Here is a 26,167-nt window from a genome sequence, read left to right on the forward strand (position 1 = left end):
GTGATCAACTCCCATAGATGAAGCACAATTATCTCCGCGTCAGTTGCTCATGTCACATCTTCAAGCTCTTTAGTTTCAAAAACATGCGTTTTAATTACCAGACTTGATTACTCAGTTATTTCCTCGAGTATTTCGTTTTAATTACCAGACTTGATTACCCAGTTATTTCCTCGAGTATTTCGTTACACGTGAGACCAACAACTTTATTTCTAATTGAATTTTTTTTTTTTTGTTCATGTTAAAACAGGCCATGATTCTCAAAATTACTAGATTTTTAGATTTCGGAGAGAAACTATTACAACTAGAAAAGTTGGAAATTTTGTACATTCAATTCCGAGTGGTTCCAGAGATATTGTTTGTTAAAGTTTACTATTTTTGCAGTCTCGACCCCCCCCCCCCCTCTCGTTGTAAGAGATAAGTTTGTGGTTTTTTTCAATAATTTTATTAACAATTTCTATGCTGAGCTGAAATTTGGTATCTAACTGAATTTTAGGTTAAGGATTTTAAGGTAAGAAATGAAAAATTTTTTTATTAGTCCAAAAAAAAAAGCATTAACGTTCCGAGCACAAGTCAATATTAAAAGTAAATACTTCCTCGCATTAAAGAGTTTTATTAATGCATTAAGCAGAATTGGTACACACCAGTCCAAAATTGGAAATAATTACATTGACGCTTCCCGAAAAAACCCTTTAGAGAGACTAATCTACATATATTCCTGATTAGAAAAATCAACAAATTGAAATCCTTCATGACCGTCCGAGCAAGAAACTTCAATTTGAAAAATATGCTTTTGTTAAAAAAATGAGCAAACTTATTTTTCAAATATTTTGTAAAATAAAGTATTTATGACACATCCCTAATAAAATATTGACATCTTTATACAAATTACGGAAAAGTGCATTGCAATTAGCATTAATGTTTTGATTCTCTTGATGCACAGTGCAAAAAATGCCAATCTTAAGAAAAAATCATGAAGACTGTCAGATTGTTTCCTCTGTATGAAGAAATGTTCTAGAGAGCTAACAAATTTTCTAATAGACCAAGTAAAGAGTCTGATTCCTTATGATATTGACTTTTCTGACAAACGAGTCTTACTTGGAATGTATGATTCTTGCAGACTGCTCTGAGAAAAAAGAAAAATGGTGAGAAAAAATGGCTCTGTCCCTTCATTTTTTTATTTCTCAACTGTAATGCCTAGGTCAAAGACAAGAGGGCAGCACTGTGACTGCCTCATCTGTAAAATTGGGCACCTGAAAGAATTGCATAAACATCCACTTGATTTTCCATAATAGTCTTTGCCATCCCAGGAGCAAAGAGTATGCCCAAATTACCTCTCCTTAATTGGAAGGGGTATCTCATCAATGCAATCAGTTTACATTTAAACAAAATATTAAGACATTAGCTTCAAAAGACTCCAGTGAACAGATTGCTTCAGCAGTCATTTCTTCAAAAGAAGACTCACAATAAAAATAAGAATTGCACAAAGTGGTGGTGGGCGACCTTTGTCAATCACTTCAAGTTACTAGAACTTGCAAACCTTTTAATTAGAAAGGAATCTAAATCTACATTTTTGACAATAAAACTAACTCTTAGCAAATATTACCATTTTAAATCAAACCTGAACTTCTGGATGTAATATAAACCTAAAGATAATTTATTTACATCTTTTATTTAATTCAATTCATACAGGTGCTACTAGTGCAAAAAGACTCTTTGGTGATGAAGTGGTTCTAAAAGCCCAAGACCTTGCAAACATTCAGACAAACACTGGTCCATCTAATTCTAATATCAAAAAGCTTGCCTCAACATTAAATCAAGTCACAAAAACGAGAGTTGTTGAGCCTCTTTTTCGAGCCAAGCTTCGCAAAATTGGTACACAACTATCTGAACATTTCACTCACACAAGCATCATTGTGGCTTATGATAAGTCTCAATCAAGACAGCAACTCTTGGTTCACTGCAAAATCAAGACAGCAAATCGTGGTTCACTGCAACTCTTCTCAACAACATTTTGATAAAAAGACAAGTGTACAACGAACACATTGTGAAGCTTGGAGTTGATGGTGGTGGTTTCCTCAAAGTCAGCTTTGGAATTCAAGAGGATGAAATGATAACTCAAGCTCAAGCTCTACCAGAATAGAAGACATTAACATCCTGGACAGCCAAAAATAGTGGAGTGAGGTCTCAACTTCTTATTGCTGTCGCAGAGGATGTACCAGAAAACTATGAAAATTTGAAAACAATACTCTCTGAACCTTTTTGACTTTTTTCTTTCAAGTGACATGAAGGTGGCAAACCTTGTTTGTAAGCTTCAGCAATATGCCAGCTCACATCCTTGCATATAGTGTGACATTGACCGCAATAGGTTATCACAATTTGGAAACTGACTCCAAAACGAACGAAATATATACATATAGTTTATACTGTAATTAGTTTTAGGTTCGGAGGCAAGTGGTAAGAAATATAACAACTTAAATATAAGTGATTTCTAAATATGAAATATACAACAACACTGTTGAATAATACTGTTGTTATCAATGGTGAACAATTGGTAAAATATTAAAATAGGTTTTATTTAGTGGGTGAGGTTTTCGATCAAACAATAAAAAAAACAATATAAATGTTTTTAGACCATTCCTCAGACTTTAGTACAATGGCCATATAAATTTAAAAAATGATTACCACCCAAGTGTTCAAAAAATAAATAGAAATATACCAATCCACAGAAAAGTGTGCACATTTTTTAGTTCTCAAGAAAACTTTTAGCTTTATTTTATTATTTGTTCCATTTCATTTGATGCTTTTAAAACATTTTACTGGATTTATCATTAATTGTTGATCATTTCTAAAGATAAAATTCATAGTTCAATACATCCAACAACAGTTTTATTAAATTAGACAAAGAGAATTCTTTGTGGCCATAGGTTATTTTTTATCAAATTGAAATTTCTTGCTTGGACAGTCAGTTTTTTGATTTTTCTTATAAGGAATATATGTAGATTAATCCCTCCAAAGGGTTTTTTCGGGAAGCTTAGGAATAATTAATTCCAATTTTGGAACAGGTGTGTGGTACTAATGCTTATATCTTACACGCTCCTATTTGCATTTTTTTTTCGAGTGATAAGTAAAATTGTTTTTATTTAAAATGTTTATTAAAAAGCAGAGAATAATTCTTATATTACCACTGCATCAACGTGATTTTTAAGATGGATTGATTTAATGTACTTTAGAACGATAAATCTAATTAACAGGACAGGATGTGATAAGCTAGAAGAAACAACGCCATTTAAAAGATATTTTTAAACAAAAGCAGCAATCAATAACAACTGCTCAAAAATATACATAAAACATTAGCTCAAGATCAGCAACCTTGTCTCAATACAACCATAATACTATTAAGTTCCTAACAGATAAAACCCCACAAAGTATAATAACATCTGTTTGTAGGACTGTTTGTAGGAAAGATGGGTCCGTGACAAATATCCTAAGAATTGTATTTTTAAAACTGATTTCATTCGCCCGTCGTTAGTAAAACTTGTTCGTGTTGTTAGAAATAAAAAAAAATTTATTAATTGTATTTCTTTTAAAGACAAAACATTTTACTTGCTCAACCTGCTTTTTTATGTTTTTATCCTTTATTAACATCCTTTTTTTTGCGTAAATTTATGTTAATCATTTGATTAACTCAACTTTACACAAAAAACGCACTGCAATTAGAAAATTTCAAGTAAAACGACAACAACTGAAAACTGTACAACTGAACTAAAACATAACAGTAAAGTAACTTTACAGTAAATAAGAAATATTATGTTCATAAACCTTCAGCATTTTTTTTTTTTTATTTGACCGATAATTAGCATTCTCAATTTCCATAATAAGTAATAGATAAAATAGAAAAGAAAATGATCTCAACAACTTGTAAAAAGTGATTAAAAAAAAAAGAAATAAAAAATATATTTTATGGAGATTCAAATTTACAAATTAAAAAATGTATAATATAATATATATATATACGTCACTATGAATAGAAGTTAAATTACATTAATTTTGTTCTAATTTATAATTTTTTCCGATTAAGTTTTCAACTAATGTTAAAACATCCGTAAACAAAAAATTTAAAAAGAGTTTATTGAACTTGTTAACATTCAGTTATTGAAATTTATTGTTAAAAAAAAAACCAAATAAAAAAAAATAAAAATAAAAAACCAAATAAAAAAAAAAAAAAAAACTTAGAAAAATCAAAACGTTGAAAAATTTATAAAAAACAACATACTACATAATTTAATCATCAACTTGCCTCTGTGACCTCGTAAAATTTAAGAAAATCTGCTCCAAAGTAGTTTGACTAACGGAGTAATCTTCGATGTTAAACTCAACTTTAGCTTTCTCCATCACTCCAAAGAGAGTTGCCCAAGATATCTTATGATCTTTGAGTTGGTAGTGCAGATAGCCTTGATGCTCGTCTTTAAGTAATGATCCAGAAAACTTAGTTTCAATGAAACGCTTAAGAGACGCCGTGTCTGGGCGCGGTCCACCTGTAGCAAAATTTGTTTAAGAATTCAAAAACAAAATAAAAAAAATCCAAAGAAAATGCAAAATACAATCTTACACGCAGACTGGAATTTTTCTGAGATTTTGTTTATTAACCATTTTAATAATAAAGATTTTAATAAAATGCAAACGACTTAAAAAAATAAGTAAAAAATAAAAATGATATTTGAATGATTGAAATTTGAATGGTCAGAACATAGTTTATAGACTTAACTGGTTTGGAAACTCGGTGTTTTGCGTAAAAAAAAACACATTAAGGTGAACGCTGTGATCACGTGACATTGACGGTGCACAGCACAAAAATTTACTATGGCTTCAGAGAGAGAAGACGATGACTATTTTTGTAATAGTGACCTTATAATGCTATTGGAAAGTTTTGAAAAAGATATTGAACTTCAAAATTATACTGAAGCTATTGTCGAAGATGTTAGTACTTTTTCCTAGTAAGATAAAAAAGTGAAAAATGTTTCTTTATGAAAATTATTTACGTAGCATAAACAAACATTTGTTTTTAGGTTTTTTTATTAGTGATCAAATTAAGCGAAAGATAAGCGATTGAGTGACTGATTATATTTTGTTTTTTAAACACATATCTTACTTAAAACTATTTTTAGCTTAGCCCTGGATCCTTCCCATGTAATGTATGCGTTAAAGTTTTTAGAAGTAAAGGAGGGCTGAAATTGCATATCTCTAAAAAGCACCCCAACAATATTACCGTTGATGAACCTGCTAATAATCAAGTTTTTAACACTGAGATTTTGTTCTCACTACTAAAAAAAGTGTCTTGCAAGATTATAGAAAGCTCAATTTATGGTGACAAAATAATTGAAGTTGTTAAAAAATTTCAGATTGACCAGATAAAAGATGAGATTCAGTTTGATAGAATAATTGAAACTTGTAGTAAAATTTCTCTAAAAAGTTTGAATGAGTTTTATGCTGATTATTTTGGCAGAATAGTAATCAACAGTAGGCAAATTTTTAATTGTGCTGCTGAATATGAAGATGCTGCTACATTATTATTAAGCAAACTTGCTGACAGCATAGCATCTTATTATAGGGCTAATATATCTAGTGTCAGTGATAAAAAGATATCAAGTAAACAAACAATATGTGAAAGGGAAAAGTATGGCTTGCAATATCTAGGAGGTTACTGCATCCACAAATTTAAAAAAAAAATCCAAAGTTTTCGATCAAATAATGACACTGCTATACAACAAGCAATATCAATATTAAAAAGCTGCCAATCTGAAACAAAAAATATTCCAGACCAAAAACTTATCAATGCTCTTAGCCGTGGAGGACTCACTGGTATAACAATTGAGTTTGAGCAAATATTAGTTATAGCAGAAAAAGCATTTTGTTTATATACAGAACAGTCAGAATTAACTAAAAGCATAGACATAGATTTCTTGACAGAAAAAACATTATATGATCAAAATATAGATGAATATTACAGGGTTATTCTTGAAAGCTGTGATTTAAAAATTGAAAAAGATATACAAAAATCTACTTTGTGTTCAATACTGAGATTATATTTTAGAGTTCGAAGTCATTCATTTGTCAAAGACATTGTTAATAAACACAAAACAAAAAAAAAAACAGGAGAACTATCTAAAAAAGGATTACGTGTTAATATGAAACAATCACATAAACTGAAAGACAAATAATATATATATACATATGTAGTTTTATAAAAGTTTTGAATACAAATAGCTGTTATAATATAAGTAGTTTGTAAATCATGTTTTTTTTCTCTTTCTTTTTGGTATAAGATCTTCAGACACATTAACCCAAGACTTTTTTTTAATATAAGAGCCTCTAGTATTTCCAGTGTTAAGCGAAACACTTCTTTGGATGCGTATTGCATTAGAATTGTATCCAAACTGTTTAGCATCAGGGTTATCTGAATGTCGCCCTATTTGTCTTTGAGCACTGAAATATTTCTCTAATGGATCTTGACAAAATCTATTAGTAAGTACATAAGAAATACCCTCTGCTAACAGAAACCTTGTAACTTCCACAATTGAGTTACATGTCATTATTAAGCCTTCATGAGTCTGATGTGAAATGAACATTTTAGCCTTAGCCTCATAAGAGTATTGACAACTAGAAGTATTGTCCACTCTTTCATCTATAGATCTTTTCCAATCTTTAAAATAATCCAAAAAATCATTTAAAAGGAAATTAAATCGTAAATCATTTTGGTCTGTGTATTTTTGAAGGAAAGGTTTTATATTAATTTTATGTTCTTCAAGAGATCTACTGTTAACAAAATCAAAAAACATGTCCATTTTTTCACAAAAACTAGCTGTCTCTTTATGTTCCTCAGTTCCAAAAGTTTTCAAAACAGATGCTACAGTTTGACTTAAAATTTGGGTAGCTAGTTTTACAGTCATAGCAGAGTAAGAGTTTATGTGTATGTGCTCATTAGTTAACTTAGGCATAAGTTTTCAACCATTGTTTAAATCTTCATAATACAATTGAGTAATGTGCTGCCACAGTAAGTATTTTCCATTGTTCCACAAGTAGCGTGTACATTTTCCTGCGCCAGAGTTTAATAAGCAATTTCGAGCAGTTTTCATCAGGTGTGGTGGGTCTGCTACAAAGTAGATGTATCTATATTTGGCATACAAATTTATTGTTTTAAAAATAACAGGAGTAATCATATCTCCACACATATAACGGTGAAGTTTAATCATTGTTCGGTTTGATGATGCACCATCAGCCACTACAGAGACTAGATAAAGATTACATCTTTTTTCTAAAATGCATACTGCATCCCAAAATAAACTAAATAGCTGCACTGCTGTGGCAGTAATGGTGGTAAAATATGCAAGTGAAAACTTAAGCGATGTTGCAATGCCACGAACCATGAAAACAAGAGCATGAGTTGCAAGCTCACATTTTTGTAATGTAGCAAAATTCAGGTCTGGGTCTCCCAAATCAACAAACCCAATTAGCTGATGACTGTTCTTATCAAAAACCAGATTAGATTTTAGGGACATCTCATCAATAAGAAGCACAATGTATCTTTCAATTTTTGTATACTGTTCCGTTTGCATACATAATTCAGCAACAATACCTTCCTGAAACCCAGCTTTTGGTGTAATACAATTTTTATAATCTCGGAGTGTCCTCAGGCTTGGCAACACAAGAACTTTGCTATCTCTTATTTCTTGATATGCAGATGGGGATTTTGATGCTATGGATAAACAGTATCTTATTATCATTGGGTGATACCTAACTCCAGATGGAGAGACACTAAATAACTTTTTTTGTTCTTGCCAAAACAAATTCATGAAATCACTAATGTTATGATTAGTATTAGAAATTATTGAAAGAAAATCACTATGTAAATCGCAATCCATCATCACACTTGAGCTAATAAGCTCTTCTTTCATTGCTTCAATTCTGGCTTGTAATTGTGCACATTTAAGACGGTGCAGCTGCATTGTTAATTTAAGCCTCGATGGTGTTGTCAAAGAGATAGCAGCATTTAGTTTGGCTGGCTCATTGTGACGCTTAACTTTCTTTATTTTTGAATAAATTATTGATTTGTTTGTCAATAAACATTTTTTGCATCTGTTTGAGTTTTTAAGTAAAACATCGCAGTTAATATTTCTATAGTATGACATATGATTAAATGGTGATGATTTTGTATCCCAATAATGTGGATTTATTTTAAAAGGTATACAATGGTGTATGGTACTAGCTGTCTTTTCATGAATTTGCACACCTATACATAATTGATAACTTTCAAGCACATGAATTGAATTTGTCACAGTTATATTTTGCATACTTCTTTTGTAGTCTGAGTAAATAGGATGACATTCAGGAACCATCCACCCATATACTGCCAAACTATAGCCTAAACTTTCATCTATTGTTATCTCAAATTCTGGAAGAACAAATTGATTTGAAACATTTTTCAAAATAGATATTTCTTTTTCTTTCACATCTGTTATCCAACCATTTAAAAGTTTTAGTTTTGGAATTCGAATTGAAATGTCATTAAGTTTATTATAGTACTTAATTGGTTCTTTAGTCTCAGATAAAATAATTTTTCTTGGCATTCTTTGTTTTGGTGAAGTTAAGTTACAGCTTTTTGTAGGTAGTAGTAGAGTTGGTATAGCTCCATTTTTCATAATCTTTTTTGTCATTTTGAGACCAATATCTGAAGATAAAATCATTTGGAATTTACACACACATACACACACACATACACAAACACACAAACACACACACACACACACACTCACACACACACACACATACACTCACACACACACACACTCACATATACTTTATTAACAGCTTACGTGTTTCAAAATCATCTGGCTTAAAGTGCTTTTCACAAGCATAAATTTTTCCAGAGTTGATCTGCTCTTTAAACTGCTGGTCAATAACACATCCTTTAGTTATTGAATTTAACCATTCAGATCGCCAATTTTGATGAGCAGGATCTGCAGGATTTGAATAAGGAAGCTTGAATATTCCTACCCCTTTTGTTCTTCTTGATGTTCCACAGTTCGTTATACTACAATTAGCACCTGGCATATTATCTTCATAAATTGATCAACACTGATCAATGATGTACAAAAAAAATCACTTATAAATAATCACTACAGATAATCTGTGAAATAAAGGAATAATCTGTTTGCAATATCACTTAGCAATAAACGCCGTTAAAAAGTTTGTGTGCACTGTCACGCTTCATTTACGCTCTATTTTTGTGTCAAAAGGTTAAACAATAGATTTTACGGAGTTTCCAAACCAGTTTAGTCTATTAACTATGGTCAGAAACATCAACAATTCTCAGATAACAACATAGAGACGCCAAAACTATAAAACCAGCAAAACTTCCAACAAACCCTAATACTACAGTAAAATAGAAAAAAAAAAAAAACAGAAAAAGTTTCTAGTTGCAAAAAAAGTCTCACCAACTCGAGCAATAAGCGTGTAACCTTCCCCAAATCTGTTTTTCAAGTGTTGGGGGCTGCCTATGCATTTGAATTGACCATTAACCATAATTGCCAATCTTGTGCACAATGCCTCACATTCTTCCATACTGAAAAAAAAAAAAAAACTGTATAAAAGGGTTTTATGCTTTTTTTTTTTACTGTTTTTTTCTTTACTTAAATGAAAAAAAAAAAAATTGTATGAAATTGGTTTCACAACAACATTAATGTTACAAATGTTAAAGAAACAAAAAAAAAAAATTTCCTTTTAAATATTATTTTAAATATTAAGTGTGTGTAAATAAAATTTTTATGCTTAAGCAAAATGTCCCATAAAAAATAAAAACATTAAAAAAAAAGAAACATACAGATGCGAAGTTATGACAATTGACTTTCCAGTCTTTAAAAAATGAAACAAGGAATTCCACAACATGCGCCTTGCTACAGGATCCATACCAGATGAGGGCTCATCCAAGAATATAAGTGGCGGGTCACCTGCTAGGGCAATTGCTGTGCACAACTTCCGTTTGTTACCACCACTAAAAAAATCAGAATATTGCCGCACAATTTGCTGAGTTGATAACTGTTAGCAGAGAAAAAAAGCTAACATAAAATATGAAGATGGTAACTTTAGTGTGTAGAACATTGATTGACCTGTATGTTTTTGTGACTTTGTCAATATGCTGGTCTACATACAAACTCTTTGCAAGAAACTCAACTATGTAGGGAATATTTTTCTCAGGAACACCACGAAGCCTAGAATACATTGCCAGATGCTCTCGACCAGTCATTAAATCATTTAGCGCATCAAATTGAGGGCAATAGCCAATTCTCTGACGAACCTAAAAACTCATAAGATTTTTAAAAAATGAGGTATTAAACAAAAAACAACAAATATTTTCAAGCTTTGTTTACAGTACAAATGTTTGAAGCTTCCAAGTTTAAAACTCAATATTTTTGATTTTGTAAATGTTAACAAACCTGTGCCGATTCTTTTGATACATCATAATTATCAATGAATGCTTTTCCGCTTGAAATAGTTTCATCACCAGTTAGCATTTTAAAGGTGGTTGTTTTTCCTGCGCCATTTTGGCCAAGTAATCCAAAGCATTCTCCATTTTGTATACCAAGAGTTATGTTGTCAACAGCTAAAAATTCTTGCCCTGGTAACAAAAATGTTATCAGACAGAATAGAACATTGAGAAACCAGAGGTTGGATTTAAAGAAAAAAGAAAAAAATATTTTAAAGTTGATAAAAAAAAAAAAAAAATCCTCAGTTTTACCGAATTTTGAGCCATAAACTTTACTAAGTCCATTGAGCTCGAGCACACAATTTGAAACATCACCTTTCTTGATTCGGATTCGCTCCTTTAAAACGTCTTCATCTAAGTCAACAACCAACTCTTCTGTGTTTCTTACTTGGTTTTTATGATTTAAGTTGGTTTTAAAAAACAAAACAAACCAGTTAAAAACTTTGTACTCAATCAATAGAACCATGGCAAAGAAAAATATTGCCTGAATGACCAAACACACTAGAAACCTCCCTATTCCTGGATTATACCATGACAAATAATTTGACTGAAATATAATAGGAGTGGATTGATTGGCAAATGTCTTTTGAACAAAGGTTATACACTGCTTTTTAATTATAGGTAATTGATGAGAGGTTTCTTTACTAAAAAAGGCAATGCACATTTCAACAGCATTATCAAAAATATTTATATATTGATAATTATTGAAGATGTCAATAACTCCTTGACCAAGACAATAATTTGGCAGCACTAAGAAAACTCCTTTTAAAGCATTTGCTATATTAACCAAGTTGAGTGTAGGCAAGCTCAAAATGTTAACAATAAGTAAAGTGGCCAACCCTGTGAGAACATTTAAAATGGTCATCCGAGTGTAGCCTGTGGAAGCAACATTGAAAAAAAAAGAAAATAAATACATAAAAGGAATGACAGCCAGGCCATAGAAGATGAGCAGCATCACAATATAACCAAGTCGAGCACCTAAAAATGTGTTAAGATTAAAATATTTGAACTTACAAATACAACCATGAATTTAAAGAGAAATTTTTGCAATGAGCCATATTTGGTTATTATAGCACTGAGACTTCATTGTTACTATAGAAAAATAATCACCTAGGTGACAAACATCAACAAATCCTATCCATTTTTTCAACATAGAAACTAAAATTATAGTAAAAAATGTAAAAAACATTAACTGATTCATTTTTCACCTAAAAAAGCCTCTTGTTGAAAAATCTCAAAGAGTATAACAATAACAATCAGAGGCAGACTATAATTAACTAAGTCCCAAGCGTAAGCTGATGACCAGTAACTAAATGGATCAACACCACTAACAAATTGAACATGCTTTGATCCAGAAGCTTTTTCTTGAACCAAAAAAACAATAAAACTTGAAGCTAAGAATGACATTGCAAATACCAAACTGAAGCCAATCTGGAAGCCATTAGGATTTCTACAATAATAAGTTAAATGATGAAAAAACAAGTCGAATGAAAGTGTTGCAGCAAAAACAGCAACAGAAGTAAAAACAACAGCGTTCTAATGTACTCATGAATTTAGAGCTTCTGATGATCAAAGAACATTTTTTTACACAAATGCATTGTGCATTTACATAAAATTAATGTTAATTTTACTATTATAAATACATTTACTCATTCTTGTTATATCATTAAAACTAAACTACTAATTTTAAAAACAAACAACTTAATACTTAAACTTACAAAAAGAGGTCTGATATACTTTGCTGGATGGTCATAGGTAGAGGATGATTTACAGCTGAGATAGAACATTCAGTATCATAAGTGCGTAGCAAAGTATTTGTAAATGCATTGAGAGAGACAGGAGCTGCATGCAATGCTTCATTGTTATACCACATTGTAGCATTGACTAAAAAAAATAAAGATAAATGTAAGATATAAAAAAAAAGAAAAAAATTAACTAATTTTAAAAACGGTGCTATGCTAGCATTCAATCTGGAACTAAAATGGAATTCTTTATGAAGAAATATAAAAAGTAAAAAAATATAAAAAGTGGACTTAAACACCTTTTTCATTGCTCTCAGCAGCAACTTCTAAACCAATCAGATATTTTAAATTAAACTTTCCCAAACCATATTCTGTTTCCAGGTTTAGTAAATAATCTACCATTCTTCCATCAGATAGTTTTGGAACAGCAGATTTTGATTTTATAAATGTGTTATAAATTGAGAAATCAAAAACACTATGAGATAAAGGTGAAGAACAAAAATAGAGCTTTCATATAGTTTTTAAAAAATGATTAAAATTTACCCCTACACATAAAAGCATGGTAATTTTTAAAACTGTCAAAACTTTAACAAAAACAATAAACAAAAAAATCACCGATAAAAAATCATGTAAACTTTTGTTATAATTTTTTAAACTACATGATTGTGCATTGTAATTTGACAATAACAAAATGAAAATAAGACATAAGATTTGATAACCAACTTGACTAACCTTGAACTATTTCCGCTCACAATAACATTGCTAGTTCCAAACATACTCAAATCAAGAAGACGGGGTGGAGAGTCAGTGGCTTTGGGCATAGTTTTAACAACCAATAAAGCAAGCATCACAAATAACCCAGGCATAACCAGCTGGGATATTAGAGCAATTTTATATCTTCTAGATTGTAAAAATCGCTTTAAAAACATTGCATACCAGCGCTGGAATAAAAGAGTCCATCCAGTATTTTTCACTGCCAATAGCGTGGGTGGGTCAAGAAGTTGCATGCTTTGTGACTTACATGATGCAAGTAATTCATTTTCAGGGAGAATATCAGGAAAATTAACACTGTAGCCTTGAAAAAAAAATTTAATATTAGTTTCAAAATAATCATTAAATAATTAAGAAACAAATGAAATCTACAACCAACAAAAAGCTTACTTGAACCTATTTCATTTATGACTTTACTTTTGTCTGTAAGTTCATTTTGTTTTTCTTCAGCATTTTCACATACTTTTAAGAAAACCTCTTCTAGAGTTGTAATTGAAGCACCATAGCTTGAAATTCCAAGTTCTTGGCGCTGATTCTCAATCTCAGAAAATAAACTTTCGAAAACATGAACATAATCACTGGGAAGTATATAGGATAGTTCCAATCCTAAAAAAAAACTTTTGAAATTTTGGTTTGATTTTAATCTTACAAACAGATTCTATTCAATCCAAAAACCTTTTTTTCTCCCTTTTTAGCCTGATGCTATTGGTTTAAATATTTCCTTACCAACATTATTCTCAAGTGCAGCTGTTGGGATATGCTTCATAACAAGCTTTGTCACTTCATCAACATTGCAGTTAGCATTCTTCACCATTACCATGTGGTACCCAACGCCATATTTTTTTTTCAAAAACAAAGAAGTTCCATAGCATTGAAGTTTTCCATCTGCCATAATTGCAATTCGATCACCTAAAATATGTCTATATCATAAATATTTGAGCCAAAAATTTGAAATAAATAAAAAAAAAGTTGAGTTAACTTGGATATCTTACCCAGAACATCTGCTTCATCCATATAGTGTGTGGTCAGGAGTATTGTTCGACCTCTGCGCTCTCTTTGTAATAAATCCCATGTAAACCGACGTGCAGATACATCCATTCCACTCGTAGGCTCATCTAATATTACAATCTAAAGAAGAGAAAAAAGATTAAAATATGTTTCGATAACACTAAACAACTATATATGTATATATAAAAAATTAAACTAAAAAAATTCACCTAAAGAAAAATTTTGTAACTTTTGCCCAATTGAAAAACATTAAAAACTTGAAAAGCAGTTGAATTTCCAGGAACCATAATTCTAATTTTAGTGTGTATAGTGTTTTTAGTTCTATATGAATATATAAAAATATAAAATGTTGTTATATGAAAGTGTTTTTAAACCATGAGAAAAATACTTTTGAAAAAAACTGAGGATTTTGTTTTAGTTTTTTTTTGTGTTCAATATAAACTAGAACAAAAATGCAAAATGTGTGAAATATTTACCTTAGAATTTCCAACAAGAGCAATTCCCACAGATAGTTTACGTTTCATCCCTCCTGACAAACTATTTGGTTTAGAATTCTTTTTATCAGTCAAACCAATTGACTGGATCATTCGGTTGACTTCAACAGTAATAAAATTTTTATCACTTAAACCTTTGAGAATTGAGAAAAACCACAAGTGCTCCTCCACAGTGAGGTGGTCAAAAAGAACATTGTGCTGTGGGCAAATACCTAAAGCCAATATTAACAAATTAGTGTGATTCATAGCAGGGGAAGGTTTAAGGGGGGGGGGGGCTAAGGGGGTAGTAGCCCCCCCCTTGGGACAATGTTATATTTTTTTTAAAGCGAGTAATAAAATATATCAATGATCTTTATATGCATAAGTTATGCATAAATGCATATACATAAGTTATGCAACATAACTTAGTTTTAGTTTTATTGGAAAAACGCTTGAATGCTTCTTGGATTTTTAAGTTAATAAGTTTCTAAACCATTATGCATTGCAACTTAGATTGCTATTATAAAGCGGTGTCATATAGTTTGCATTGTAGTTTATTCTTCTGTATTTGTTTATAACCATGTTTTTTATTTTTATTTTTTAGTTTTAAATTTAATTTTTTAAATTTTAAGGGATATTTTTAAGTTTTATGTGTTGTATGTCAAGTGTTATTTTAAAGTTTTACACAAAATTTTTAACAAATGAGCAATGCCAATGGAAATGGTAAAAACCCAGTTAATACAAAAAGAAAACAAGTCAATATTTCTACATATTTTAACAAGAAACACATTTTATCAGAACAAGTTAATAAAACAGAGAACTTAACCATTCCGATACCGTACACTTCTCAATTATCTGAAAATGAAAAAAACACTGCTTGCAGTATCGAAAAAGATATTTTAGAACCTTTAACTTTTATTGAGGATATTGGATATTATATAAACTCAAAGTCTTTAAATCAGAATAGAAAATATAGATTAGTTAGAAAAAATTGGTTGCCTGGATCTGATTTTATTTATCCTTTTTCAACACATGTTAAAAAAGGCAAAGAAGTAAAGCGATACTTAAATCAATCTCACTTAATGAAAATCCCCATGGTTAGTATATTCATCATTAAAATCTGGGTTATTCTGTAAATTTTGTGTACTTTTCCTTGTTAACAATACTGGAGGATTAAGAAATACTGAACCTTTAAAAAAATTAGTCACTGTACCATTAAATACATTTGCTAAACTATTAGGAAAAGATGGCAATCTAGAATCCCACCAAAATAATTTATATCACAAAAATGCAATTTTACAAGCTAATGAGTTTTTAATCCGTTATGAGCAGCCAGAAAGAGAAGTTCTTAACTTGATTGACAGTGAAAGAAAGAGGCAAATAGTTGAAAATAGAGAAAGAATTACTCCTATTATTGAGTCAATAATTTTTTTAGCTAGCCAAAACATTCCTTTTAGAGGGCATAGGGATGATGGAGAATTATTAATTAATTCTAGTTCAAAAACATCCGTTATCAATGAAGGGAACTTTAGAGAACTTTTAAGATTCCGAATAAAATCTGGTGATAAGATATTAGAAAATCATCTTAACACAACTCATGCCAAAGCTACATATATAAGTAATACTATTCAAGAAGAATTAATAGAATGCTGCAAAGAAGAAATTATTTATAAAATATTGACAGATATTCAATGTAATAAGCTTTATAGTATTTTATTAGACGAAACTACAGATGCATCACATTCATCTCAAATGACACTAATTTTAAGATATATTTTTGATGAAAAAATAAAAGAAGATTTTGTTTCATTCATAAATTGTCACACATACTTTTATAATAAGCAAAAGTCATAACAGGAGGAACATATCAATCATAGTGAAGAATGTGTAGAAAATTATGAAAGCACTATTATTGAACCATTGAACCAAAACTCACAGGTGAAGTTCTTGGAAAAATAGTCGTTAATATTCTAAAAAGTTTAAATTTAAATTTGAAATACTGTGTTGGAATTGCAACAGATGGTTGCTCTATTATGACATCCACAGTTCGTGGTGCTGTTAAATATATTCAATTAAATGCAACTCCAAATGCAGTTTATAGTCCATGTACGAATCATTGTTTAAATTTATCAATTTTTAAATCATCTAGTGTCATGGAAATTAGAGACTCTATCGGTATTATTAAAGAAACTGTTAAATTTTTTAATGTCAGCCAAAAGAAATCATGTTCTTAAAATAGTTTTTGGTAAAGAAAAAAATTTAATGAGTTTATGTGAAACAAGATGGATTGAAAGACACGATAGTGTTTTAATCTTTAAGAATTCTTTACACTATATCATTAAATCTCTGAACCTTATAACTGAATGGCAAGATGATGATTCATCAGTAAAAGCTTATTCTCTTTTAAATTCATTAACTACATGTCAATTTATAATATCATTATTTATACTATCAGATTTACTCAACTTAACGTCACCTGCAAGTAAACTACTTCAAAGTGTTCAAAAAGACCTGCATTTTGCAGAAGATTGCTTTAAGGATATTATAAACATTATGGAAAATAGGCGGTCTAATTGTTATATAAATTTTAAAACAATATTTATAGAAAGTAAACAACTTATGGAAAAATTGGATGTGGAAGTAAAGTTACCTCGTATTACTAAGCATCAAATACACAGACCAAATATAAATACTTTAACCATAGAAGAATACTTTAGAATTTCTGTTTATAATCCACTGTATGATCATGTCCTTGCTGATTTAAAAGATAGATATTTAAGTAAGAAAAATTTAACTGTTTATAAATTATTACTAATTATACCAAGCCTCGTTATTGCTATCAAGTTGCATGATATGAATAATATTGCAGACATTGTTGCTAAAGAATACTCATTTATTTGCATAGAAAAACGACAGTTTTCTTCTGAACTTGATTTGTGGATTACAAAATGGACCAGAGTTAAAAATGAAGGTAAATATAAAATCTATTAATAATTTATTTCAGGCTAATTTATCTAAATTATAAGAAGTTAATCTCTTAATTTCAAGGAGGTTATTTACCATCTACAGTCATTGATGGTTTGAATTGTTGTCCAGATATATTGTTCCCAAGTATTAAAACAATACTTTTAATTTTTGGTTGTCTGCCCATTAGCATTGCATCAGCTGAAAGAAGTTTTTCTACTTTGCGAAGGTATATCTACATTCAAAATTAAAATATCAAATTAATAACCAAATAATCTTGTTTTTAACTAAAATGATTTAAATCTAGATTAAAAGATTGGTTACGATCCTGAATGAGTCAAGATAGATTGAATGGCTTAGCTTTATGTTGATCGGGACAAAGAAGTGTTAACAGACAGCGTTATTGAACGGTTTTCAAAAGTGAAAAAAAGAAACATTGAATTTATATTGTAATGTTCAGAAAAACGTTTTAGTTATTACTTATGTTTCTTTTTTAAAGATGGTTTCCGGTAAAAATTGACATCAATTAAACTTTTGTTGGTAACAAATAAGAAATTAATAAACAAGCGGCTTTAAAAAGCTTGGCGTGGGTAAGAAAAGTTATTAAGCACGCATTAGGTTCTCCCCTATATTAAGCACGCGAGAGAATGAGTAGAACCATTAAGAATAGTCCATAATTTACATCAACCAACTTTGACCAATTTTACCCCCATCGTAATGCTTTTGTAACAAGATCCGTAGTTTAAAGACGACCCTTTATGTGAATTAAAATGTTAGAGACAAATACGACTAAATAGACGTAAAATATGACTAGGTAAATTTTTAAACTTTAGCCCCCCCCCTTGGTAAGTGACTAAACCCGCCCCTGATTCATAGTAATATAAAATTTATCAAATAACAAGTATTGTAATAGCATTAAAATAATATGCCATCAAACTACAAACCGAGACTTTTTCTAACAGCCCCAATGTCTGTTTGAATGCTGTAGTTGTTAATAATTGCAGTTCCAGAAGACGGGGGTATCAAACCTGTAAGCATGGATATTGTTGTTGTCTTGCCAGCACCATTATGACCAAGTAATGCTGTTATTTCTCCATCATAAAGGTTCAAAGACAAATCATCAACTGCTAATTTTATACCTAAGATAATTAGAACTGCATTTAAAAATATCATCAATCTAGCAATAATCAATATGAAAACTTAAAATATAATAAAATTAATTAAAAGGAAAAAATTGAAAATCATTTTATGAAGCCTTAAAAGCAAGTGTGTAAATTAGATGTTTAAATTTGAATTTCAAAAAAATTATAAAAGTAAAATTGTTTATAAATTTTTAAAGATTATTTCAAACCATGCTCTGTCTTAAATTCTTTCCGCAAATTTTGTATGGATATTCCAGGGTTCAACCCTTCTGGATACTTCTCAACAAACTCATTAAAATGTTTTGATTGAAAATCATGATTTAGCAGATGAAGCTGTTAACAAAAAATCGATATTTCACTAAATGTATCAGTTAAATGTTGTGTAAAATAAAACAAATAAAACTTTGACTTGCCGTATAAAATTTGTAAACATGCATAAACAACATAAATTTGTAACAAAACTCCTAAATTAATCTTGTGAAAAGTGACGTAATTGAAAATGTTGTTTTTATTAAATACTTTGTTAATCTTGAAACACTTTCTGACTGTAAAACAATCTTAAAAATTGTTCATTAAATTTGAAAAATAATGAAAACATTAATTATCAAGTTAAAAATTGAATTGAAAAAACACTTTGGAAAAAATTAATTTTGTTAAATAATTTGAAAACAAGCATTTTTTTTAAAAAAAAGTCATAGTTTTAAATAGAATAAGTATATTTTTATTACATGTACAAATTAAATGATGCTGGATCTTTGATGTTTCTATAATTTTTCCCAAAGAAAGTAAAATATTTTTGTTATGCCACTCTCCAGGTGAATTAACTTTTTTAAAATTGAAAACAAATTTTTTAAAAAGAATTAAAAAAGACTGACATCTTTTTGATATCCAAACCAGTAGCTCCTAGAAAATGGAAAATTCCATTTTTGAGGAACACCAAACTCCCCTGGGAATATTGCTTCTATATACCATGTCAATAAACCATACAATACAATATCCACCAAAAACATCCACAATACTTGCAAAAAAGTGAATGTAGTATCGACAGTAACACCTTTGTTTATATTTTCCCATTGCACTCCACTTCCTTGTCCTTCAAATTGACCAATTAGATTTGACCCCAAAGACATTGCCAATTGAAAATCAAGACATGAAAGAATTTTGGTTGTTGTAGAAATTCTGTCATAGTATTGAAAAAGGAACAAATTGGGAGTATAAGAAAGAAACCACAGAATACCCCCAGCAGCAGCCGCAATGCTAGCTTTTGAAAACAAAGTAGAAACAAAGAAGCAAAACATGATTGAAGAAATTGAGTACAACACAAGGAATATGAAAATAATCACACCATTTGATTTTGTGAGCATTTTTCCATTTCCAAACTTAACGCACATTATTACAGTAATGAGGATCATGGGAATAAGAAGAAAAATAAAACATTTAGTAAACCATGCCAGCCAATGAATCCAGTTCCTAAGACCCATAATTTTCATTGACTCCTAAATGATATAATAAGAATTTAATGAATAATAGATAGCTATGTAAAAAGAAATAAAAAACCTAAATTTAACATTTAATTAACATAATCATTTATTGAGCTCTTACATTTAATTATCAATAACCATCTTGCAGTTTTTGAAGTGTTGTTTTAAATTATAGGGGTCACTTAACAAGTAGTTCAAAAAAAATTTTTGAATGATTCTTTGGTTTCTATTTATTTTTATAAACACAATGCCTATTCTATGAGCCTATATTGTATAAGCCTATATTGTATAAGCTAAATGATTTTACATCTACAACTTAAACAACTTTATACATGTAAAAATTTATATTCATAAAACTACATGCATAAAGTGTTATTATCTTTTTGTATATAGTTTAATTGTTTATTTCTCTTCAAAAATTCAACAAAGAGGTTATACTTGGTGCACATAAAATATTTTTATTCAATCTGGAAACAAACACTATTGACTGGGTTTAGGTGAGTGTGTGGAGTGTGTGTCCTTATGTCTATGTGTGTTTTTGTGTGTATATGTTATGGTGATGCAAAAAGAGGATTGAAAATTTTTTTACTACTTTATTATTCTAGGTTTCTCACAAATTACAATAACAATATGCAATTTATTGTATAGTGAGTGATATTAGAGTTTTACTTGACTTATCTGATAGCAATTTCTGAAATTCAATATAACTTGCAGCAAGTGCTGTTTTTGCTGCTCATCATTAGCAAGTATTTTGTTGTATTCTTCTATTAGTTTGAAACCTCCTTCAGCTATGTCATTTACAACTGTCATTCTACTAGTTAGATTCTTTGCAATCCAAAAACTTTTTCTAATTTGCTAGCCCTCCACATCTTTAATCAGAAATGATGAAAATCCTAGTATGTTAAAAAAAGACTTTCTAATTGATGCTACAAAATCCCCAAGCTCTTTCCCTATGATAAAATAGATTACTACCTGAGTTTTTTTTAGGTAGGTCTGCATTTTATGGTTTTTTGAGAGGACATGTATCTTTCTTTTCATCTCATGTCTTTATCATTGAAGAAAGACAGAAATTAGTTCTTCTGACAGGTACTAGAAATGACTTTTGAACTTCACTAAAGCTAAATTTGCTAATCTTTCATTAGTAACATTGCTCAAAGTTCCATAAAAGAAAAGATCATTGGCAGGTGCACATGGTGCAATAGGAACTGAAAACAAATATCTAATGTCAATTGCTACAAAAAAACAACAAATTTCTAAAAAAAGCTATCTCTTGAGTAAATATTTTAAATTGTTACTTAAACATGAGACTTTTAATTGAACATATTAGTTTTACTATCCAACATGGTCAATGATAAACTCCTTGTTTATTGAACTTTATTCCAGTTAGAGGAGCACCTCCTAACAATATTATTGTAAACCATAACACCTCTGTGTAACTATTACAAGACTGGCATTTATTTATCTGTTTTGCAGCAAAGACAATCATTGCATCCTTATCTTGATAAAGATAATCATCTAAATGGTTATTTCAGCTAAGTGATACCAGCTATGTGATGGCAGCAGGGAAACCATAACAAAACTTTTTCAAAGTTTTGTTAAATTAAAACACAGGCACCATTTTTAAGGCTAAAGTCTCATACAATTGTATCAAAGTACATTCCCTTTATCTTATATATTAATTACCAATTAGTAAGCAGCTTGATGAACCACATCTGCTGTTTTTCTACCTGTCTCATGATCCAATTTGGATACCCCAATCAGTTGATTAAATCCACTTCCAGATATTACTATTGATAAACAATCAATAACTTCTTTGATTTTAATACTTTATAAGAGTTAACCATTCCAATAAACAGCCAAAGGATTGTCTGGATTAAATTTTTAAGACAGTTTTACATTTATGTTTCTTCTTCCTTTTCGCCAAGCTCTATGAATCTAGGATTATTAATTAAAAATGATTAAAAAAAAGATGCAACAGAAGTAGGAAATTATAGGCTCATATCAACTAAATTTTTTTTTGCACTTTAGTTGGTATGCTTGTTTTCTGCCAAACCATCAGTACATCATTCACAGCTGAAGTTGAGACTTCTGAGATTGTTCTTTTTTTATAATTTCTGTAATTCATACACAATTAAAGCACTTCATTATTACAAAGAAGTTCACTATGATTTCGTTTATATACTGGCCTATCAGCCAGATACTAGTTTTGCTTCTTGTTTTTTTCTACTGTAGCTATAAGCACAATGGCACTTGGCAGTCTTGTGGTTAAAGTTACACATTTGTTTGTATAACACACAACTATGTGTCAACTAAGACTGTTATACAAACTAATATTCTGTTAATAATATTTGTAATGTAAAACAGTTTGACACAACTTAAACTATGACCTGGAAAAAAAGGTCCTTTTTTGTGATTTTAACCTCTATGAGTATGTATGCATGCATGCATGCATGCATGCATGCATGCATGTATGTATGTATGTATGTATGTATGTATGTATGTATGTATGTATGTATGTATGTATGTATGTATGTATGTATGTATGTATGTGTTATAATTTAAGTAATAATGTAATATAACACTCATGACGTCACTTCTGAATATTTCTGACGTCTTCTGAATATTACAGTTATTAGTAACGCTATTTATAAAACCTATTATACATACGGTTATTAGTTACGCTATCTTATATACAATAAATGTTTGTGGTTCTTGTATAGCCTTTTTCTTATATTTGATAAAAGCCAAAATATACATGAAAGACATTTTTATTATGGTTTAAACAATTTACAACAATTTAATATGTTATTAAGATTCTCGGGAGTAGTAACTTTTTGTATAGGCTGACTAGGTACTGCTGTTGTAGGTGACTGATTACAAGGGATACTATCTATAATTGAATTCTCAACTAATGGGTTTGAATTCTCAACTAATGGGTTTCAATGTTTTGTAGTATCAACAGGAAATAAAAATTGCCTCGTGATCCATTATTCTAATACAATTAATTTACACACTCCGCTCGATTCATATCCTGCACCACAAATTGATGACTTAATACTTAAAATAGCAGTCCATAAAATTTTTAGCACAATTGATCTCAAATCGGCGTATCATCAAGTGAGAATACGACCCGAAGATTACAAACTAACCGCATTTGAAGCTAACGGGAAATTATATGAGTTCAAACACTTACCCTTTGGATGTACAAACGTGGTACCAATCTTTCAAAGAGTAATGGATGAATTCATTCAGGATAATAAACTTGAAAACACATACGCTTATCTTGACGATATAATTATCGGTGGAAAAAATGCCCAAGAACACGATAAAAATCTTAGAAGCTTTCTACACGCAGCTAAAATCGCCAACATTGAGATAAACGAAGAAAAGAGTAATTTTAAAAAAAATCATATCAAATTCTTAGGCCATATTATTGAAAATGGAACTATAAAGCCAGACCCAAAAAGATACGAAGCACTGATAAATATGCCTGAGCCAAGATTGTTAAAAGAGCTAAACCGAATGATAGGTTTATTTGCTTATTACGCTAAGTGGATACACAATTGCACAGCATTAACTCTCCCACTTACCCAAGCAAGAGACAATTTTCCAACAAAGGGTTTAACTCCACATGCTAAAGAAGCAATAAAAATACTCAAAAATAAACTTGTAGAAGCTTGTCTAGCCTCCCCTAATTTAAAAGTTTCATTAACAATAGAAACTGATGCCTCCGACTCAGCACTCGGAGGAACACTATTACAACTTGGCAAGCCCGTTGCCTTCTTTTCACGGACATTAACTAATGCCGAAAGGAAGCATGCAATAGTGGAAAAAGAAGCGGCTGCCATAGTGAAATGCTGTAGAAGATGGAGGCATTTGATTAACTCAGTACCCTATATTAATATAATAACCGACCAAAGATCCATTTCCCTTATTTTTAATAAACAGAGTGCAACAAAAATCAAAAATGAAAAATTAACACGATGGCGTTTAGAACTAGCTGATATTAATTATACAATCTCTTACAGGCCGGGGAACCAAAACATTGTAGCAGATGCCCTTTCAAGATGTTGCTCGACTGTAAATAACACTAAAGCGTTTTACAGTATCCATTCCCAGCTATGCCATCCTGGAGTTACAAGAATGATACATTACTGCAAAACCAGAAATCTACCATACTCCACCACAGAAATCAAACAATTAACAAACCAATGTACAACTTGCAGTGAGCTCAAACCACATTTTTACAAACCACCCACAGGTCGTCTCATTCAGGCAACAAGGCCTTGGGAACGCTTATCGATGGACTTTTTCTTATATTTGATAAAAGCCAAAATATACATGAAAGACTTTTTTATTATGGTTTACAACAGTATGTATGTATGTATGTATGTATGTATGTATGTATGTATGTATGTATGTATGTATGTATGTATGTATGTATGTATGTATGTATGTATGTATGTAAGTATGTATGTATGTATGTATGTATGTATGTATGTATGTATGTATGTATGTATGTATGTATGTATGTATGTATGTATGTATGTATGTATGTATGTATGTATGTATGTAAACCTTTTTTTTCTGTGCTAAAAAACAAATCATACCTTTAATTTATGCTCTTTCTCATGAACAATATTCTTTACAATTGTAAGAGCAGTGTAAATAAGTGACAGCATTAGCAGCAAAGGAAGTGTCCCTTGAATAACAGCTATAAAAGGATCAAACAATTTCTTGGGATATGGAAATCTGCGCATGGAAATGTTAAAATTCTGTATATTAAATGACTGGTTTTGTTTCTTAATAATTGCCAAATCAATAGCTCTTTGAACTGAAAGGAATCCTTCACTGAAATAATCTGGGGGCCCACCATATATGGAATCTTTTGTTCTTGGTCCTAATCCCTGAAAAGTAAATGGAAAAACAAACTCTGTAAACCATGTCTGTGGAGCTAAATTAGGGAGGTTTGATTTTTTACGTTGATTGGATGGAAACCTTAGCCTGTATTTAATTTCTTTAGGTGCGAATGGTTTATCAAATATAACTCCACATAAAAAGCTTTGCATTGAGAAATCCTTTTGTAAGTCAGTTACAACTGCATTTGTCAGATCTTTTTCAGTCTGATAAGGAGCTACATCAACATTTAGGTACAACTTTACATTATTCATAAGTGAAAAATGATAAGTATCATTAGGTGTAAATGCAATTTTCCACTTGCTAGTATTAGTTGAGTCAATAGGCAATTTGTTACTAATATCAAAAGCAGGCCATTGATATTCGACATCTTGTTTCTGTTGTATAACTGTAACTCGTAACACAAGTAAAATTAGCATAAAAAACAAAGGAAGAAATATCTCAACAAAGGTAGAAACAGGGCGTCGTTTTTGAAGAAGAAAATTTTTCCACAGCAACAACTGAAAATCTTTAAACCAACTCATTTTCTAGCAAAGTTCTAAGTTATAGATTTTTTTTAGTCATACGTACCTACTAAAAATAATTATAAATAAACTTCAGTTTTCAAAATAAACATAAAACAGTCACACAAAAAATAAATTAATACATTATATATATATATATATATATATATATATATATATATATATATATATATATATATATATATATATATATATATATATATATATATGTATATATATATATATATATATATATATATATATATACATATATATACATATATATACATATATATATACACACTTAAAATTTAAAAAAACAACACTTTAGTTAGGAGCATAAAAGGTTTTAACAGGTAAGATAAGTTTAATAGAGCAACAAAACTTGATAAATTAATAAATTGAAAGAACCGATCAATTGAAGGAACAGAGAATCATCATAATGCTTTTAAAACAACGCTATAATCATTTAGCTTATGCAACATTGTTCATTTTTAGTGTAAGAAGGGTTTTACGCCATGTACTTCGTATTTAAATAAGCTCAGATTTTTTGTTTTGATCACGTGGGGATATGTAGAAATTTAATTTTTATTTTCGTATTTGCACGTGTTCTTTTTAAAGTTTGC

At 30.1% G+C, this 26,167-nt stretch overlaps 2 protein-coding genes and 2 pseudogenes across 5 annotated transcripts; 2 read left to right on the forward strand and 2 right to left on the reverse strand.

Annotated features, from left to right (window-relative positions):
* Positions 1 to 4,199: 4,199 nt before the first annotated feature.
* On the reverse strand, positions 4,200 to 25,635 carry LOC145189580 (phospholipid-transporting ATPase ABCA3-like). Of its 2 annotated transcripts, XM_080066248.2 has the most exons (18): positions 24,732 to 25,635; positions 19,516 to 20,136; positions 18,850 to 18,973; positions 18,443 to 18,637; positions 14,538 to 14,767; positions 14,046 to 14,181; positions 13,780 to 13,962; positions 13,444 to 13,659; positions 13,015 to 13,357; positions 12,582 to 12,757; positions 12,259 to 12,424; positions 11,749 to 11,990; positions 10,793 to 11,518; positions 10,491 to 10,672; positions 10,164 to 10,351; positions 9,878 to 10,048; positions 9,492 to 9,619; positions 4,200 to 4,535 (listed from the first exon to the last, which is right to left on the reverse strand). In XM_080066248.2, exons 1-18 carry the CDS (start codon positions 25,560 to 25,562, stop codon positions 4,282 to 4,284), a joined length of 5,112 nt encoding a protein of 1,703 aa, XP_079922374.2. In that variant the 5' UTR covers positions 25,563 to 25,635; the 3' UTR covers positions 4,200 to 4,281. The 2 variants fall into 2 exon arrangements, with proteins under 2 accessions (XP_079922374.2, XP_089943035.1); XM_090086909.1 differs by lacking the exons at positions 14,538 to 14,767; positions 18,443 to 18,637; positions 18,850 to 18,973; positions 19,516 to 20,136; positions 24,732 to 25,635 and adding an exon at positions 14,271 to 14,379 and having other exon boundaries at positions 4,208 to 4,535.
* LOC145181999 (uncharacterized) lies at positions 4,686 to 6,218 on the forward strand. Its single transcript, XM_090087515.1, has 2 exons — positions 4,686 to 4,977; positions 5,166 to 6,218. Exons 1-2 carry the CDS (start codon positions 4,861 to 4,863, stop codon positions 6,216 to 6,218), a joined length of 1,170 nt encoding a protein of 389 aa, XP_089943641.1. The 5' UTR covers positions 4,686 to 4,860.
* LOC149887983 (uncharacterized) lies at positions 6,188 to 9,236 on the reverse strand (annotated as a pseudogene). The gene is made up of 2 exons (XR_016452372.1): positions 8,871 to 9,236; positions 6,188 to 8,725 (listed from the first exon to the last, which is right to left on the reverse strand). The product of XR_016452372.1 is annotated as an uncharacterized LOC149887983 (transcript).
* Positions 15,140 to 18,061, forward strand: LOC149887984 (52 kDa repressor of the inhibitor of the protein kinase-like; annotated as a pseudogene). The gene is made up of 3 exons (XR_016452373.1): positions 15,140 to 17,505; positions 17,583 to 17,727; positions 17,806 to 18,061. The product of XR_016452373.1 is annotated as a 52 kDa repressor of the inhibitor of the protein kinase-like (transcript).
* Positions 25,636 to 26,167: the final 532 nt, after the last annotated feature.

This window comes from Hydra viridissima, unplaced genomic scaffold, assembly GCF_058129835.1.
Source record: "Hydra viridissima isolate aposymbiotic clone 2 unplaced genomic scaffold, HvirCarnegie_v1 scaffold_5, whole genome shotgun sequence".
In the NCBI taxonomy this organism is placed as follows: Eukaryota; Metazoa; Cnidaria; class Hydrozoa; order Anthoathecata; family Hydridae; genus Hydra; species Hydra viridissima.